Source organism: Monodon monoceros, unplaced genomic scaffold (genome assembly GCF_005190385.1).
Source record: "Monodon monoceros isolate NGI ecotype Baffin Bay Population unplaced genomic scaffold, NGI_Narwhal_1 Super_Scaffold_2, whole genome shotgun sequence".
Taxonomy (NCBI): domain Eukaryota; kingdom Metazoa; phylum Chordata; class Mammalia; order Artiodactyla; family Monodontidae; genus Monodon; species Monodon monoceros.
The window spans coordinates 19460799-19478489 of NW_021703776.1; the positions used below are offsets into that span (position 1 = coordinate 19460799).

The 17691-nt window shown below is 38.2% G+C and overlaps 1 protein-coding gene across 1 annotated transcript; it reads right to left on the reverse strand.

The window, feature by feature from the left end:
- Nucleotides 1-42: 42 nt before the first annotated feature.
- Nucleotides 43-15557, reverse strand: PMPCB (peptidase, mitochondrial processing beta subunit). Its single transcript, XM_029233588.1, has 13 exons — nucleotides 15437-15557; nucleotides 14243-14383; nucleotides 13435-13521; nucleotides 12940-13069; nucleotides 7530-7728; nucleotides 7073-7152; nucleotides 4443-4555; nucleotides 3441-3584; nucleotides 1765-1925; nucleotides 748-833; nucleotides 576-664; nucleotides 338-413; nucleotides 43-248 (listed from the first exon to the last, which is right to left on the reverse strand). Exons 1-13 carry the CDS (start codon nucleotides 15533-15535, stop codon nucleotides 184-186), a joined length of 1470 nt encoding a protein of 489 aa, XP_029089421.1. The 5' UTR covers nucleotides 15536-15557; the 3' UTR covers nucleotides 43-183.
- Between the last annotated feature and the right edge of the window lie 2134 nt (nucleotides 15558-17691).

The following is a 17691-nucleotide window of genomic DNA, read 5'->3' on the forward strand; positions in this document are numbered from 1 at the left end:
TGTTCCAGTATAATTTCTCAGAGCTCAGAGATCTACCATTCATTGTGGTGGTCTTATTCTTTCAAAGTCTGAGATAGTATTTCATTCATATTTACCAGTATAGATGTTCATTTTTTTTCTTTAGGACTTGCAGGTCTCGGTTTTATAAATATATATGTTCAAAATATGTTTATTAGGAGCATTTTAATCACGAAGCCAGTACATGTTACTGCAAATCTGGTTAAAATCTGGTAGCTGCTCAATGGGACCTAAGGATTAAAAGAAAGGACAGTTACAACTAAAGAGAAGGAAAGTCCTTAGCCAACTTTCTGCATAGGAGAAAAGGAGCCAGGCTTACCAACAGCAGCAACAGCTGGACTCTTATCGTAAATATATTTGGTACACACTTCTCGAATTATCTCAGCATTTACAGCCTGAAAAATTGAAGACACAAGCATTCAGAGCTTTTTGTAGTAGTGAAGACATTCTATACCTGGGACATTTTAGAGCTAAAGCAAGATTTATGATGTGTATCTCCAGGTGTTGTAACAAGCATCATTTTACACAAGACCCAATAGTATCTAAGGACTACTTACATCAATTCTTGCTTCAAGCTCAGGGATGGGAATTCTTCGATTATAGCATAACATTTGCCTACCAATATCTTCACAGATGGGAGTGGAACCTGTTTTAAAGAAAAGGGAAAACTAAGTACTGGAACGTAAGTCAACCATGTGAAAATAGGACTTATGTCTTTAATTCTTTTACCATCAAGTTGCAGCAACATGTTTGTTTTCAGAAGATTCTTGGCTCGTGCAACTTCACTTTCAGTGACACTTGTACAGAGTCGCATCCTAAAAACCATTTGGAAAAATCAAATGTCAAAGTAGTTTGAAAATGTTATGCGTTTCATGAGTTAACGACCTAAAAGAAAGAAAGGATGCTATATTCTATGTATTACACCACAATGTACAAGTGATTATGATTTCAATTTAGTAAAAAGTTGAAATTACTAATGATCCCAACAGTTAAGCAAAAGTTAAAATATTACTGATTATTTTCCTGGTAGTGTTAATTTCTCAAAAATGATATGGTTAGCAGAGATTCAATACAATATAAAAATAGGCTGACCGCATTTTGAGAAATGCTACAGTCATTTTGAAAATTCATGAATCCCCATCTGATAGGATCTGACTTGTTAGGGGATAGATAGGTCAGTGGGTCATTGGTTTCTCAAAAGAATCCAGTTGAGTCTAACTTAAACCTAATAATTAATGATTACACTCCAACTAGACTTAGAGAGATGTAAGCCATTTAAGAATGGTGGAGGAAAGGGACCAGAGCTAAATAAAAGTTTTCCAAGAAGCTTTGGGCCCTTCTGCCTGTCTCAAGGTACTAGTTTTGACTAAAACACTACATTTTTCTTTTAGCAATGGCAACTTCAGGTTCATTTTCATAACACAGCCTTTCCAAGCCAGATAACTTTTAGAAGTATTTCCTAGAATTCTAGTTGGCATTTAAACATTTTTAACTTTTAAGATATTCTTTCTGAAGTAATCTGCTTCTTAATGATTAAGAATTTTCTATAGTATAAATCAGCTTCACATGAAACTTAGAAGAAACATCTGTGATCTTTAAAAACACAGCAGTAGCTGCTACTACTTAAGTCTTGTTCTCTTAATAAAATGCTAATAACATCACCATAAAAAATTAATCAGCATCAACAGTGTAAAAAGAAACTAGTCTAAAGTGGGAATTCTAAGCATGATTTAAATTTTTTCTCACCATTCTTTCTGAACAACATGTAGCATGTCTGCAACAGTGGCTGGTTCACAAACCATATAGATTCCCCATAATCCTGTATCTGTGTAGGAAGTGTTGAAAGACTGGAAGCTATGGCAGAGGTTGCCATGACAGGTGAGCTGGGCCAGCTTGCTAGATAAATTCTGTAAGGGAAAAAAACTGTCCAAGAGAACTGTAGGTATACGTGTCCAAATTACCAGAAAGAAAAATGAGATGTGAAAATCGTGACTGCCTTAAAAGGCTGAGTTTCTCAGTTTTATCCAGCGGTATCTCAATAATAAAGCTAAAATTCACTGAAACTAAGAATTATAGTAATCTCACCAGCCCAATGCATCATCCCCAGAGAAATTCATAATGTTAAAGCAGTGAATCCTTGTAATTAATTTAGTAGCTGCACCCACTTCTAAAATAATACATATTGATGGACCTAGAGATTATCATACTAAGTGAAGTCAGTGATATCACTTACATGTGGAATCTAAAAAAAAAAAAAAGATACAAATGAACTTATTTACAAAACAGAAACAGACTCACAGACTTTGAAAACAAACTCATGGTTACCAAAGGGGAAACGTGGTTGGGGGAGGGATAAATTAGGAGTTTGGGATTAACATATACACACTACTGTGTATAAAATAACCAACAAGGAACCTACTGTATAGAACAGGGAACTCTACTCAATATTCTGTAATAACCTAAATGGGAAAAGAATTTGAAAAAGAATGGATATATATGTGTATATATAACTGAATCACTTAGCTGTACATATGAAACTAACACAACATTGTAAATCAACTATACTCCAATATAAAATTAAAATTAAAAAAAGGGAAAAATCCAATCAGGCCAAAATTAAAATTAAAAATGGGTTGACCTCACAGGTTGTAGTTCAGGTATGTTTACAGGGTCCCTTGGTCAATCCAGCCCAGCATTCCACTTCTAGCAGTGATTGATGTGAGATATGGTTATGACTTCTAATTCTGTGTTCCAGCTTTGTTTAATAATCATTTATAACCATATCAAGCAAAAAATTGAATAACCCATGCCAATATGCTTTGCCAACAACAACAAAAATTTAAAATAAAAATAATTAGCTATTATCAACCCAATTTGTAGAGCTTTGGGCTGTTTGCTTAAAAAATTGAAATTATATTGCATGTGAAGCCTAAGATACTTATATGAAATGTATTTTCTCAAAATCTTTGAGTATAAATATATACACTTTGTATTTTGAAGTAATTTCAGACTACAGACTAGTAACAAACAGTACAAAGAATTTCCTTTATCCAAATTCCTTAACACCTGTTACTTTACCATTTTTTTTTTGCTTTATCATTCTCTTTAACATATTTTTCAATTGTTTGAGAGTACAGTGCAGATATCCTTTTTACCCCTGAATACTTTTTAATGTGCACTTCTGAAAAACAAGGAAATTTACCTCAGTACAATTATTAAAATTAGGATATTAACACTGATATATTACTATTAACAAATCCTTCTATCCTTATTCAAAATTTGCCAATATGGCAAAAGAAAAAAATTGTTTTTTTTCTGGCCCAGGATGCAATCCAGGATCAGTTTATATTTTAAGTCAAAATTCATACTACGAAGTTTCATCTTCTCATTTATTATGGAAATTTACTTTTAAAATCACTTACCATTCCTCCTCCAAAAGAGCGATCCCAGTTGCCAATCAGTGTGTTTGCAACCATGAGACAGATTGTATCTGGATGTGCCCAACCAACAGCTTCAACAGCTATTGCAAGATGTGCCAAAGGCATCTTGTCATCCCTCACTCGAATCTAGTTAGGATAAAGGATACAAAGCTCTAGTTGAGATTACCACTATATAACATGCTTAACAAGAAGCAAACTCACCAGCTCCATTAACTGCAAAGTTAAAATGCTCACCATGACACTCCTTTGTTTTTTAAACAATTAGGCCTCATTACACTGTATAGTCTAGAAGAATTTCACCAAAAGATCTCCACTTGAAATAATCCAGACACAGCCACCAGATAATTACCTGGTCAAAAAGCGATGCATTATTTCACTGGTAGAAATAATCTTTTGTCAGTCTGAATTTTTCTGACTCTAAATTTAAGCTAATCTTGACATAACAGGCTTATTTTTGTACTGCCAGTGCTACAGTCTTATGCAATTGCCAACATCAGGCTTCTTTCCGGATACAACTATATGAGCATCATCCCTAATGTGGCAAACTAAGCTTCTAATGAGGCTTAAAGATACAGCTGACATGTAGCAGGTTCTCTACAAGTTCTGGCTTTAACAGCTACCCCCCAGAAATGTACTGTGGGCAGAACTTAGCCAAGAATAAACCTGATTAAAAGTCAAAATTTGGGGTGTTTTTAAAATAAAAGATTAACTTTTATGCCCTACAATAGGAAAATGGGCATAGTATCAAAGAAAAAGCACAAAAAGCCCAAATTATATTTTCCTTAAAACCTTACTTAGGAAAGAAAAATAGGTGGTTAAATATATGGAACAGGAAAGAATATAAACAACTGAGTCCATCCTCGGCTGGACTCCTTTGGCTTCTTCCATTTTACTGTTAGAAACAGGCACATTTGCTACACACATTCATAAATACAACACAAGAAACCCAAAGGGTTAAACACTAGCTTAGGAGGCTTGCCCTACCTCACTTCCTGTGAATTTGCAGGGAGGCAGAGCTGGTATTTCTCCTTTGTGTGTGGACAAAGAGTCACCAAAATGAAACTTTGCTAACTCAAGCAGTTCATCATGGGAAACCCCTAAATTGAAGGAAAATATGTTATATATCCAGTAGCAGTGCAATGTAAAGCACACAACGAACTGCCAATACTTCTGTTTACAATAAGCTCAAGGTGGTATAATGTGATACAGGTTACACATGGACTACTTGCTCTGACTAAAAGCCTTTTTAAGAGTAAGCTCACAGAGCACACTCTTTCCCTGGTTATAAGGCTTGGGGCTGCACAGCTTTCTCATTCTGAAGAACCATCACAGTTTTCATAACATACCAATAGATTCACAGATAAGGATAATAAGATAGCTTGAAAATACCATTTTCCATACAGAATCATGTTATATTAAATAATTAAAACTCCTAGAATGCAAACTAGCAAGGAAAAGTCACCTTTCAATAAATTTTTTAAAGTAGAAAAGAATAACTGTCATTTAAAGAAAGCTGGATACAAGATACGCTTCATTCTCTGCGCTCTGCTATCAAAATACAGGAACAAAATAACCTCATACAAATTTCTGAATAAATTCATAGCTATTCAAACACTCACTACTTGCCATCCAAAACTTAAGAGTTACTTAGATTCTATATCCCTTATTTTCCAAACCTGGGATCCAAACAGATTCAGTCAGTGAAAGATTCCTAAACTTACAAGACAAATTTAAACGTGGGTAAGTGCCTTAAAAAATATCACCACAAGATTTTTTTTTTAATGAAACATTCTATTAGAACATAAAAGCACAACTTACACCCATATTTTCCAAACAAATCTCTGGTATAAAACAAGACAGTGAATGATTACACACGTTTTCACAATCACTATGTAGGAGAGCCACCTTAGATATCAATCCAGAGGGTGACAAAACAATAGGAAGACCCTGGTGATACAAGGATGACAAGCAGAGAGTGCAGAACCATGAACATACACACAGTTCTCAGCACTTAACAACCACCTCCACTGTTTTACTACCTTCACCTATAGCCCTCCTGGTTGGATGTTCCAGATATTCAGCACCTGCCCCAGCTTACCTCTATCCAAAAGGCAGAGGAGCCGATAAATTTTATTTTTTTAATCAAGCTAGCTCTGGCCTATTTCACTGAAGTTAAGATGCCACTGTTGATAAGAAATATCATCACTTATGTACCAATAAGACAAAATGCTAATTAATCTAGGATAGGCCATTAATTAATTGTAAGATATCCCAACTCTGATGATGTCAAAATGAACCAATGAACTATGATAAAACCCACTGCATCCATATGCCACCAACAATGGCAGAGACATCCCTGACAGCTTAGCTGCTGAGGCCCCATCCAACCAATAGTGTTCCCCTTTCCAAGGCAGTTTCAATTGTTGAACCCCAGCCATTTTAGAAACAATGTTACTAATTCAAAATAACTTCAGAGCACACTTATCTGCCACACAAAGGCAACATGTTTTAAGATATTTAACCCTCATTTTCATCTTCTCCATTATTCCCAAGTAATGAGCCTAAAGTCTATCCAGGGCAACTAGAATTTTAATTTATTGTCATTTCTAAAGAGAAAAATTTACACAAAAGAACATTCCATGTATCTTCACTTTGTCCTAAAAAGAAAGAGAACACAAAACTGGAAACCAATAAAATGTACAATTTGCGTAAATTCAGATTACCAGGAAATCTAGCAAAATCTAATGTGAATTTTCTTTCATTCACTGGCTTCAAACATGTTCTCACAAGGAAGCCTTGTCCTGATGCCACCTGCATGTTCAGATTCCCATTAAATATTCTCCTAATCCCCTATATACTTCCCCTTTTCAGTAACTAGCAGATCTTACTGAAAGAACGAACACATCAAAGAATGAATAAACAACGTAACATACTCATACCACGCCTGACCAAGGATGAAGCTGGTTCTCAAGAAGTAATTCAAAATCTCAAGAGAGTCCCAAACCGTAGAACACCATCTTCCAAGTCTCATTATCTCCCAGTTCACTCATTTGCCCTTTTCTTACAAGGAAATTCCATTATGTGTGCACACTTACATATTGGAGGGTCACTACATTTTCCCACTGAAAAACTCTATTGGGCTTCCCTGGTGGCCAGTGGTTAAGAATCCGCCTGCCAACGCAGGGGACACGGGTTTGCGCCCTGGTCCGGGAAGATCCCATATGCTGAAGAGCAACTAAGCCTGTGCGCCACAACTACTGAGCCCGCGTGCCTAGAGCCCATGCTCCGCAACAAGAGAAGCCACCGCAATGAGAAACCCATACACTGCAACAAAGAGTGGCCCCCGCTCGCCGCAACGAGAGGAAGCCCGCGTGCAGCGATGACCCAACACAGCCAAAAATAAATAAAAATTAAAAGAAAAAAGGAAAAAAAAAGAAAAAAACTCTACTAAAGAGAAGACAGGAAAAGTCTGGTTCCAGGGCTCCATACTGCCCTTACCCAGCACATTTAACAATCTGCTCTCTAAATAAAAACTCTAAAGACATCTGCCAATAGGATCAAACTGATAAGTACATCACTCTGTGTTTAAAACAGTCACAGAAACTTAAACTAACCTCCAGCAGCAGCAAGTACTATTCTTGGCCCCTTATAATGTGTGGTTATATAATCCACTAAGTCCTTACGATTTATAGACCTGTAAGTGGAGTAAGAAAAGCAATATTAAAAGGAAATTTAAAAGCACAGATCCTCACATAATATACCTGAAATTAAATTGGACCTTAAAGGTATTCTAAGTTAAATGCAGTCAGAAATAGAATATATGCAACAAGTATCAAAGTATATATCAAAAAAAAAAAAAGATTTAATACCATCACTTGTTTATTCCAGAAGTAGCTACAAATCCAGACACCTGGGAGTTAGGTGGGGCTAAAGTGTAGCTTAAGTACAATTTCATTCAGATTATTGGGGGTAAAAAATTACTTTTTGAAACATACTTTTTGAATGTGAATGTTAATTTTCACAATTCAAATTTTTTCTCAAAAAAAAAAAAAAACTGAGAATTATACCTACTTGATATTTTCAGTTGGTCCCAAAATTGTCCGTCCAAGTGCAGTATTTTGATAAGCTGTGGCATGAAGATAATCAAAAACAACTTCTTGTAAATTGGTTTCAACTTCCTGCATCTCTCTAAGGATTACTCCACGTTCACGTTCAATCTCTGCTTCTCCCAATGTGCTGTTTTGTATTATATCAGCAAGAATTTCTACAGCTTATTGAAAATAAAACACAAGAAGAAACACTAAAATCTTAAATTTTCACTGTTTAAAATCTATTAAATTAGCATCAGAAACAATGATAGTGACCATCACTCAATACTGACTAAATGATTAAACTGAGAAGAAATAAATGTTTCTATAATTTGATATACCTAGAAGGACTAAATTGAAATGAGAAATGCAATCCCCTGTGGTACAGATGAACTTGAAGAAGACTAAATTTGCCAGAAGTCCCCACAACACTTGTAAAATGACTGCCTACAACCACTTCAGAACGGTCATGGAAATCTGCATATAACTGTATATTGTTCTCTGTGACAATGGTAAGGAGAAAATTATCTATCTACTCAGAGCACACAGGTACACACAGAGAGCCAACATCACCCAAATAGTTACTACCCAAGATCCCACAGCAACGAGGCTACTATATTAAGAAGCCAAGAACCATCGTAATCTAATATATACCCCCAATGAACCACTTACAGAATTAATGCCCTCTCAAATGTCTTTCCCCACTTAACTCCAGTTAATGGTCAATGTTGGTTAGATTCTGGTCAATGCTGGTTAGATTCTGACCATTAATTAGTAAAGCCACTGATAAATGATGATCCAACAGAGCTGGAGCAGTTAACATTTGAAAAAAAGGATAGGTACCCTAAAAGAGAGAACATGACTATCAAAGTATTAAAAGTGACCCTTGGAAAAACTGATAAAACCCTCAAGTATTTATACAAAAATGACCCTAATTTGCAAAAAGCCACAAGTGAACTAAAGGATTTATCATGCTATTAAGCAATTTTATCAGAAAAAGTACATACTTCTCCAAAAAAGGAAAATCTAAACTATCCTTGAAGAATTAGTATATAGTTGCAATCACAATCTAAATTTTAGTCAATATAAAACAAATTTATAAACTTTAGTTTCATTTTGTTACTCTGCTGTAAATTTCTGTTCCTTGTTTTAAGTTCACTTTAAGGTGACTTGTCTCAGAAGCAATAATGTTCAAATACCAAGGACCTCCTGTAATTAATTACCTCTACAGACTACCCAACATGACAAAACAGACTGCTAGAATAGGCTGGGACCGAGATCCTGGGCAAAAAGAAAAAATTATCTGTAAAACCATCTCTCTAACACAATGCTGTAAATCAACTATGCTCCAATAAAATTTAAAAACAAACAAAAAAAACCTATCCAGACAAGGGAAATAAAGGCCCAGGTGGGTAAGGAAGAGCCCAAAGACAGACGGGAGGACAAGGGATCCTGTGTGAAGACCCCCCTTTATGTGGAAGTAGTAGTCTAGATTGGTACCTTCTAAAGTGGGGATTCATATTTCCCAATATTTATGTTTTACTCAGAATCTTCTCTCTTTCTAATGTATATGTAATACTGTATATATTAGTACAGCAGTACATGTATTTAATTTATACATATACCTATATTGAGGATATATGTTCAAGTCTCTTACTGATAAGAATGGATGATCATAAAAGTCTGAAGACCACTTGTCTAAGCATCTAATTATTACCTCACACACCAGGTTTCACCCAACTGAGAGTATAAAAGCCTCAAGCAAATTCCCAAAGTGGGATCTGCTTCAGAGAGCACTTCCACTTTGGATTCCTCAAAGAGCGCCTCTCTTTTCCATTTCCACTCCCACTAACAGGGACTCTGTCCTTCCCAGCCAGAAGCCAGAAAGAAAAAAAAAAGGTCTTCTAAATTCTCTTCCTTTCTCTAGTCCTCTTTTTTGCTTTCTTTGCTGTTCTCTGTGTAAATAAAGGAGAGAAACAGGCTAGAAACAACAGTCCTTTAAAGTAGCCTGGCCTAGCCCTTTGTTCTTAGTGCCTAACTAGTCCTGGGGCAAAAACTATTTCTACGGAAATCATTAAGAATCTAACCAATGTTTTTTGCAATTCAAACTAACACACCCTCCACTGTTTTCATTTTCATTGGTTTTAATGCACAAGTTAGGCTACCATGTTATGAAAATTTTACTTTATTTATTTGCAGGTGGTAGGCGTTTTGTTTTGTTGTTTTGACAAAGCAACCTGACACAGTGAATCTGAGTGAGAAGACACGCATTTGAGTCCACAGTAAGCCACTAAGTTATGTGATCCGGGGAAAGTCACAGTCTGGGCTGCGCCTCAATTTCCACAACTGCACAGTGGAGACACTTATCTGATTACTATGCTGATCAAATGAGATGATATATACACAAATTACATATATACAAAGGTACTTGTGTAAAGTGGCATTCAAACATTATTAATGAAAGCCTATTAGGAATCCAAAATTTCAAAGTAATGAAATTAACTACAACTATACAAGGACCTTAAAGATTAATAGTCTCACCAATTAGCACTAAAACTGCTACATTTTTTCGTTAATTCTCCCATTGGGAAAATGTTTTGTGTAATAACTTTCCCTTAAGATATCCAAAACACTCTACAACATGGTAACTACAAAAAATAGTTATGCTGTCAGAATATTTTATTTCTACAAAATAAAAATAAAATCTATTTTATTTTATTGCTATGAAAACAATCATCAATAATCTTTTAAGTGAACACTTGCTTATTCTGCTTCAGAGTTTTTGTTAACAAAAAAGGAATAAAAAAAATTGCTCCTAGTCAGAGCAATTAGGCAAGAAAAAGAAATCAAAGTCATCCAAATTGGAAAGGAAGAAGTAAAACTATCACTATTTGCAGATGACATGATATTACATATAAAAAACACTAAAGACTCCATCAAATAAACTGTTAGGACTAATAAACGAATTCAGTGAAGCTGTAGGATACAAAGTCAATAAGCAAAACTCTGTTCTGTTCCTATACACTAATAATGAACTATCAGCAAGAGAAAATAAGAAGTAATCCCATTTACAATTGCATCAAAAGGAATAAAATACTTAGGAATAAATTTAATCGAGGAAAACTACAAGACATTAATGAAAGAAACTGAAGACAACACAAGGAATTGGAAAGATAGTCCATGCTCATGGATTAGAAGAATTAATGTTGTTAAAATGTCCAAGTTACCAAAAGCAATACACAGACTCAGTGCAATCCCTATCAAAATTCCAATGGCGAGCTTCCCTGGTGGCACAGTGGTTGAGAGTCCGCCTGCTGATGCAGGGGACACGGGTTTGTGCCCCGGTCCGGGAAGGTCCCACATGCCGCGGAGCGGCTGGGCCCGTGAGCCATGGCCGCTGAGCCTGCGCGTCCGGAGCCTGTGCTCCGCAACGGGAGAGGCCACAACAGTCAGAGGCCCGCGTACCGCAAAAAAAAAAAATTCCAATGGCATTTTTCACAGAAATATAATGAACAATCCTAAAATTTGTATGGAACCACAAAAGACCCCAAATGGCCAAAGCAATCTTGAGAAAGAAGAACAAAGCTGAAAGCATCATGCTCCCTGATTTCAAACATTACAAAGAACAGTAATCAAATCAGTATGGTACATAAAACCAGGTACTGAATCAGTGGAGCACAACAGAGAGCCCAGAATAAACCCAAGCATATATGATCAATTAATTTACAACAAAGATCCAAAAATATACAACAAAGAAAGGATAGTCTCTTCAATAAATGGTGTGGGAAAATCGGCCACATGGAAAAGAATGAAACTGGACACCTATTATACACAAAAATTAACTCAAAATTAATTAAAGGCTTGAACAGAAGGCCTGAAACCATAAAACTGCTAGAAGAAAACTGAGGAAGTAGTAAGCTCCTTGACATAAGTCTTGGTGATGATTTTTTGAACCTGACATCAAAAGCAAAAATGAACAAGTAGAACTACATCAAACTAAAAAGCTTCTGCACATCAACAAAATGAAAATGCAACCTCCTGAATGGAAGACGATATTTGCAAATCATATATCTGATAAGGGGTGAATATACAAAATATATGAAGAACCCATAGAAACCAACAGGAAGAAAACAAACTATCAGATTAAAAGATGGGCAGAAGATCTAAATAAACATTTTTCCAAAGAAGACACACAGATGGCCAACAGGTACATGAAAAGATTCTCAACATCATTAATCATCAGGAAAGTGCAAATCAAAATGACAATGAGATAACACCCCATAACTGTCAGAATGGCTACTATCAAAAAGACTAGAGACAAGGGTTAGCAAGGATGTAGAGAAGAGGAAACCCTTTTACACTGTTGGTGGGAATGTAAACTGGTGCAGCCATGATAGAAAACAACATGGAATTTCCTTAAAAAATTAAAAATAGAACTACCATACAATCCAGCAATTCCACTTCTGCACATTTATGCAAAGAAAACAAAAACACTAACTTGAAAAGACCTACCTCTGTGTTCACTGCGTTATGTACAGCAGCCAAGATATGGAAACAACCTAGGTGTTCATCAATGAGTGAATGGGTAAAGAAGTTGTGATACACAAATACACACTCACATACAAAGAGGAGTATTATTACTCAGCCCTAAAAAAGAATGAAATCTTGCCACTTGCAATGGCATGGATGAACTTCAATGGCATTATGCTAAGCAAAAAAGTCAGACAGAGAAATAACAAATATCATATGATCTCTCTTGTATGTGGGGGAAAAAAAGTCGAAAACAAAACAACACCCAAGCTCATAGATACAGAGAACAGACTGATCATTGCTGGGGCAGGGGGTGGGGGATCGGTGATCTGTATTGGGTTTTTGTTTTTTTTTTTAGTTTAAATAAATTGAATTTTGAAAAAAATTAATGGAAAGGACAGTAAGAAAGAAGTGCACTCCAGGATGAGGAACCAGAATGTGCAAATGCAATAAAGAAGCAAGCAAGTTTTGTTCAAAAACAAAGCCCAGCAGTCAGTAGATAGAAAATCTGTTCTGACTTGTAGAAATAAAATATTCAGATAACAGGATAGAGAAAAAACAAAACAAAAAGTAGGCAGTAAAAGTAAAATAATAAAACAAAAATAGTTCACTACACAGGTATGGCTCTGGAGGAAGTAATATTTGAATCAAGTGTTAGGGCCTGGTTTGCACAAGTCCTGCAGCCTACAAATATTTTTATCGTTTCTCATATTTGGAGGAAAAAATAAAAACAGGTGGCCCCTCACCCAAAGTTTGGTTCATTTTTTTCATTTTCTTTCTCAACAAACATAATGTAAACAGCACTAAATCATTTCTGAATTCCTGTGGAAATTACATATCTGCAGTATAAATAATAACAATACCTCTTGGCAAATCCTTAGAGAATGCTTTGGCATAATATACAGTCTGCTCCCTGGAGGTATAGGCATTGAGATGAGCACCCATGTTTTCAATCTCAAGTTCCAGATCTAACTGGGATCTCTTTTTGGTGCCCTGAAATAAAAGAGGAAAAAAAAAATTATGACCTCTTGCTTTATCCCTCATCTGTTCTAAACACTTCAGACAATGAATATGAGGACATAAGCCTATGTAAGGACCAAATTTGGTTTCTAAAGTACATCAGGCTTCAGAAATAGTGGCGTACGTTCAAATGACCCTTACATCCCAAGAGAAAATCCTTGTTTTGCTCTACAGAGCAATTATCAGTAATTATTTCAGGTAATTATCCTGAAAAAAAGATTTTAAAAATAAAAGTAAAACATGCTATACTATTATAGTTCTCCTTACCTGAGAATGAGATTTTGTGTTTACTGCCTCTTAAAGAAAATGCATTAAAAAAAAAAAGTCTTACAACTTGCCTTGAAAGCCATATGCTCCAGAAAGTGAGCTGTTCCATTATTCTTCTCATTTTCATATCTACTTCCAGCATCAATCCAGAGCCCAACCTTAATGCAATAAAGTAAGAATTAAATAAGACAACATCTTCTTTCTTTTGAGGGGACAGGGTAGGGGTAGGGGGCAGTCTTCCTCCTTTTTCTGACAAATGCTTTCCAGCCTTAACATTAAAGTCTTCTTGAGTGGACTGACAGTAAGGTCCTATGAACTGAGATTTAAAATTTTTGGTCATCAGGCTACTGCTGGGTGCCACAAATACCTACTTGCCAGCTTTACTGAGGACCCAGATTCTTAGCCCAATGTGTTACTACAGTCAATTAACAAGTATAGTGTAAAGAACATCAGAGACTGTCAGAAAATCTAGGTTCAAATCCTGGTTCTGTCATGTATTAGCTGTGTGACCTTGGACAAAACCATTTAACTTCTCTGATCTTGTTTTTCAACTGTAAAATGGATATGATGATCCCTGCTACAAAGAACTATTTTAAAGATCAAATAAGACAATATATGTAAAAACATTTGGCACAGAGTAGTCCAGCAAATATATCTCTCTCATTATTATCAACACTACATGACACAACAGGCTACAAGAACCAGATGTAGACACTCGTGTGGTATGGAAGTATCACAGGAAGAGATTCACAAGTGACAGTCACTTGTCGGCAAAATAATTGCTGCTACTTTCAACCACCTGCCAACCAACTGAAAAGCTTAAATTAAAATCAACAGTTTGCTCTCTCACCTAATGAGGGGTCAAACTAAATCACTTACTGTGCACGTTGAGAGCCCAGAGTCTTCAGAGGCCACTCTGAGTCCATTCTCCAAACAGGTTACGTGCGTTTCAGGGACATTCAGAACAACTTGTGTAGCAGCCTGTGTACTTCTCAATCTGTTTCCTCCAAAATATAGTGACTGGTTGGGGGTGGAGGGAAGAAGCAAAACATATCACTATTCTAATATGAAATGTTGATTAGAAAACCAAATCTATCCCAAAGAGACTCTATAAAGTACTCTTTCCTCCTTAACTTTTATTCCATTGAGACCCACCCCTTGGCTGGCCTATGTTGATAACATTCCTCAACCAACCACTTTCCTAAAGCCAGCAACAAGTCTACATATGCCCTCTCCTTACGGCAAATAAACGGTTATGATAATTATCCTGAAAGAAACTACTTTTATTTCAATACTTCTCCTAGAAATGTTTAATATTCACCATAGAGGGCGGAAGCGGGGGTGGGTGAATGTGGGGGAAGCCAAGAAAGGGAGCGAAAAATATAAAAATACCTATACACAACGTAGAAATGCTTAAGGTTTCCACTGTTTAAGAAAAGCAGTTTTTAAAAAGCCAGAAAAAGAGAAGGCAGAAAGAAGGGCAGGTGTTCAAGATATACTCTGGCTGACTGACTTGTTGGCTATGGACTATTCACCCGTCCCCAGCTTTTCTTTTCCTCTAGACAAAGCTAGTCTTGCACGAGAAATATACATATACAGACAAACTTTTCCTTTAGCTACCCCTTGGTTCGCAGGAAGCAGAGTTGATGATGAAGACGCTCAGTTTTAAGAAAAAAGAGAACTCGGGGCGGGCGGGGTGGGGTCCTCACTTTTTAATTTCCCCCAATGGCAACCACTGCGATTTTTGTGATCAACACGCACTCTTTATAATGACTCCCGAGTGACTAGGGCAGGGGATCGGTAAACCAGGGTCATGCCACACGTCACTGGCGGGTCACGCGCTGCGGGGTACCAAAGCCAGACCAGCGCCGGCGGGAGGTAAGCGTCCCCGGCCGCCTGATGCCCCACGGGCCCCGGCTGGGAAGGCCCGACCCGCCGTTGGGGTGGTGTGTGGATCCGACGCCCGCGGCCCGGCCGGGCGCCCGAGACTCAGGCTCGCCGCGCGGAGTTCTGCGGGAGAGGCCCGGCCTAGCCTGGTCCCGGCGGCACCCAAACAAGTGGAGGGAAGCTCACCCGCCCGGCAGCACCTCCGGCCAGGAGCCTCTCGGTGAAACCGCAAAGCCTCCGCCGCACCGCGAGTAACACCACCGCTCGGGCCGCCGCCGCCATCATCTTCCCTCGGGCCTGTGCGAAGGATGTGCTTCCGGGATCGTGACCTGAGGTCCCAGACGAGAGGGCGGGCCCCACCAAGTGGCCATGATGGGAATGACACTCCTCTAAGCAGTCGTGGAAGGAATGGACCTGGACGTGGTGCGAGCAGTCTAATAACGCGAATTAAGGAGTCTGTAGAAGCCCCTGTATCAGCAGTTACTTCAATCGCCTATGACGTGCAAGGCACAAAAGTAGAAGAATGAAAGGTAAACTGGTACAACATATTATCCTATTGGTGGCCGAAATTGATTGGAAAAAGGGGAGTATGATCCATAACTCATTGTCCTTAGAGGAAACCTCTAGTGGGAGAGAGAGGCGCCGTGAGGGGAGGGAAGAAAGTATCAGTGTTGACCCCTACTCACTTTTCAACACTTTACAGTCTGGCTCATTCCATTCCATAGAAATTGCTCTTGGTGAAACCACTAATTGCTGAAAGATGGACACTTTATAGACCTTCTGGTACTGTCCTCTTGGCTGAGTTTGACATGGTAAATCTCTGTGAAATTGTCTTTCCTCATTGCACCTTAAGAGCTCCTCCTCCTTCTCCTAGTCCCTTCTTCACCTTCTTGGACAGCTCTTTATTCACAGATCTCAGTGAAACTAAACATCGCAAGCACTGTTCTAAGTGTGCTATTCAATATGCTCATTTTACAGATGCAGAAACTGGGGTAAATAACTGCCCTGAGGTCAGGACACTAATAACAGGCGGTGTGGCTCCAAAGCCTTTGCACTTAAGCACCACACCATTTTGCCCTGAAAGTTGCTGTTCCCCAGGGTTCTGGACCTGGGCCTGGGCCTCTTCTACTGCACACTCTCCCTGATGGTTTCCACTTTCACCTGAGGCCTTTCCTGTCTACCCAACCAGGCCTCTCTCTTGAGCTCCAGGCCCCCTTAACCACTCAGTGACTAGACAACTACACTTGAGTATCCCATTGGCACCTCAATATCAACTTGTCCAAAATGCGTTTCACTGTCTTGCCCAGGAGTCTATTCCTGTATATTCAATGCAAAACAGCAAATGTTACCTCCATTCAGCAGACATCCAAAACAGAAACCCAGTTTCATCCTCAGCTCCTCCCTTTTTCCCCACTCAACATCCAATTGATACACCCCTTTCCTGCCTCTTGAATCTACTCCAGCCCCACTGTCATAGTTTTTGGCCCAAGGGATTTTTTTTTTTTTTTTTTTTTGCTGTACGCGGGCCTCTCACTGCTGTGGCCTGTCCCCTTGCGGAGCACAGGCTCCAGATGCCCAGGCTCAGCGGCCATGGCTCACAGGCCCAGCTGCTCCGCGGCATGTGGGATCTCCCCGGACCGGGGCACGAACGCGTGTCCGCTGCATCGGCAGGCGGACTCTCAACCACTGCGCCACCAGGGAAGCCCAAGGGATCTTTTTAGAATGCAACTTTTAGTATGATAGTACCATTATGAAGAACCCCCCAGTAATTTCCCTTGGTCAGGATAAAGTGAAGCCTCCTTAGTATGGAAGATAGGTCCCTCCATGAGCTGACTCCTACTTATCTTTCCAGACTCATCTCTCTCCACATCTCCCTTCTGCTATGAACCACAGGTTCAGCCCACAGGATCTATTATATAATAAGGACAACCAAGGTTATCCTTTCATGTTTCTAAAACACATGTGTGTTAACATTAATAAAGAAATACAAACATCATACATATATACAAAAATATTTAGGTATAATCACAGGAAGCACCTGGGAAATTTTAGCACATCTTAATTCAAACTTATTTTAACACGTCAGGGAAAATGACAGAATAAAACCCTTGAAAATCCTCCCTTCTTTTAATAAAATAAATGAGAAAACTGGTTTTTAAAATGGCCAGAATCTGGGACTTCCCTGGCGGTCCAGTGGTTAAGACTCCATGCTTCCACTGCACGGGGCATGGGTTCGATCCCAGGTCAGGGAATGAAGATCCCACGTACCATGTGGCGTGGCCAAAATAAAAATGGCCAGAATCAACATTTTCAAAACTCTGGAAATGAAACAAGTCTTGCAGTAATCTGGGGAGTTCTTCCCCCCCGCCAATAAAAACACCTAAATTGCAATAAGCAAAGGGAGCTTTATAGTGCTTTATAGTGTTTAAACTTATAGTGTT

Bases quoted from the DNA above. Each gene is read 5' to 3' on its own strand.
- PMPCB (XM_029233588.1), bottom strand. From the start codon at position 15,535: ATGATGGCGGCGGCGGCCCGAGCGGTGGTGTTACTCGCGGTGCGGCGG. The intron at 7,153-7,529 runs GTAGGTATAATT...CTCCACTTACAG, and splicing joins GGACCAACTGAAAATATCAA to GTCTATAAATCGTAAGGACT. The intron at 3,585-4,442 runs GTAGGGCAAGCC...TATCCTAACTAG, and splicing joins GCAAATTCACAGGAAGTGAG to ATTCGAGTGAGGGATGACAA.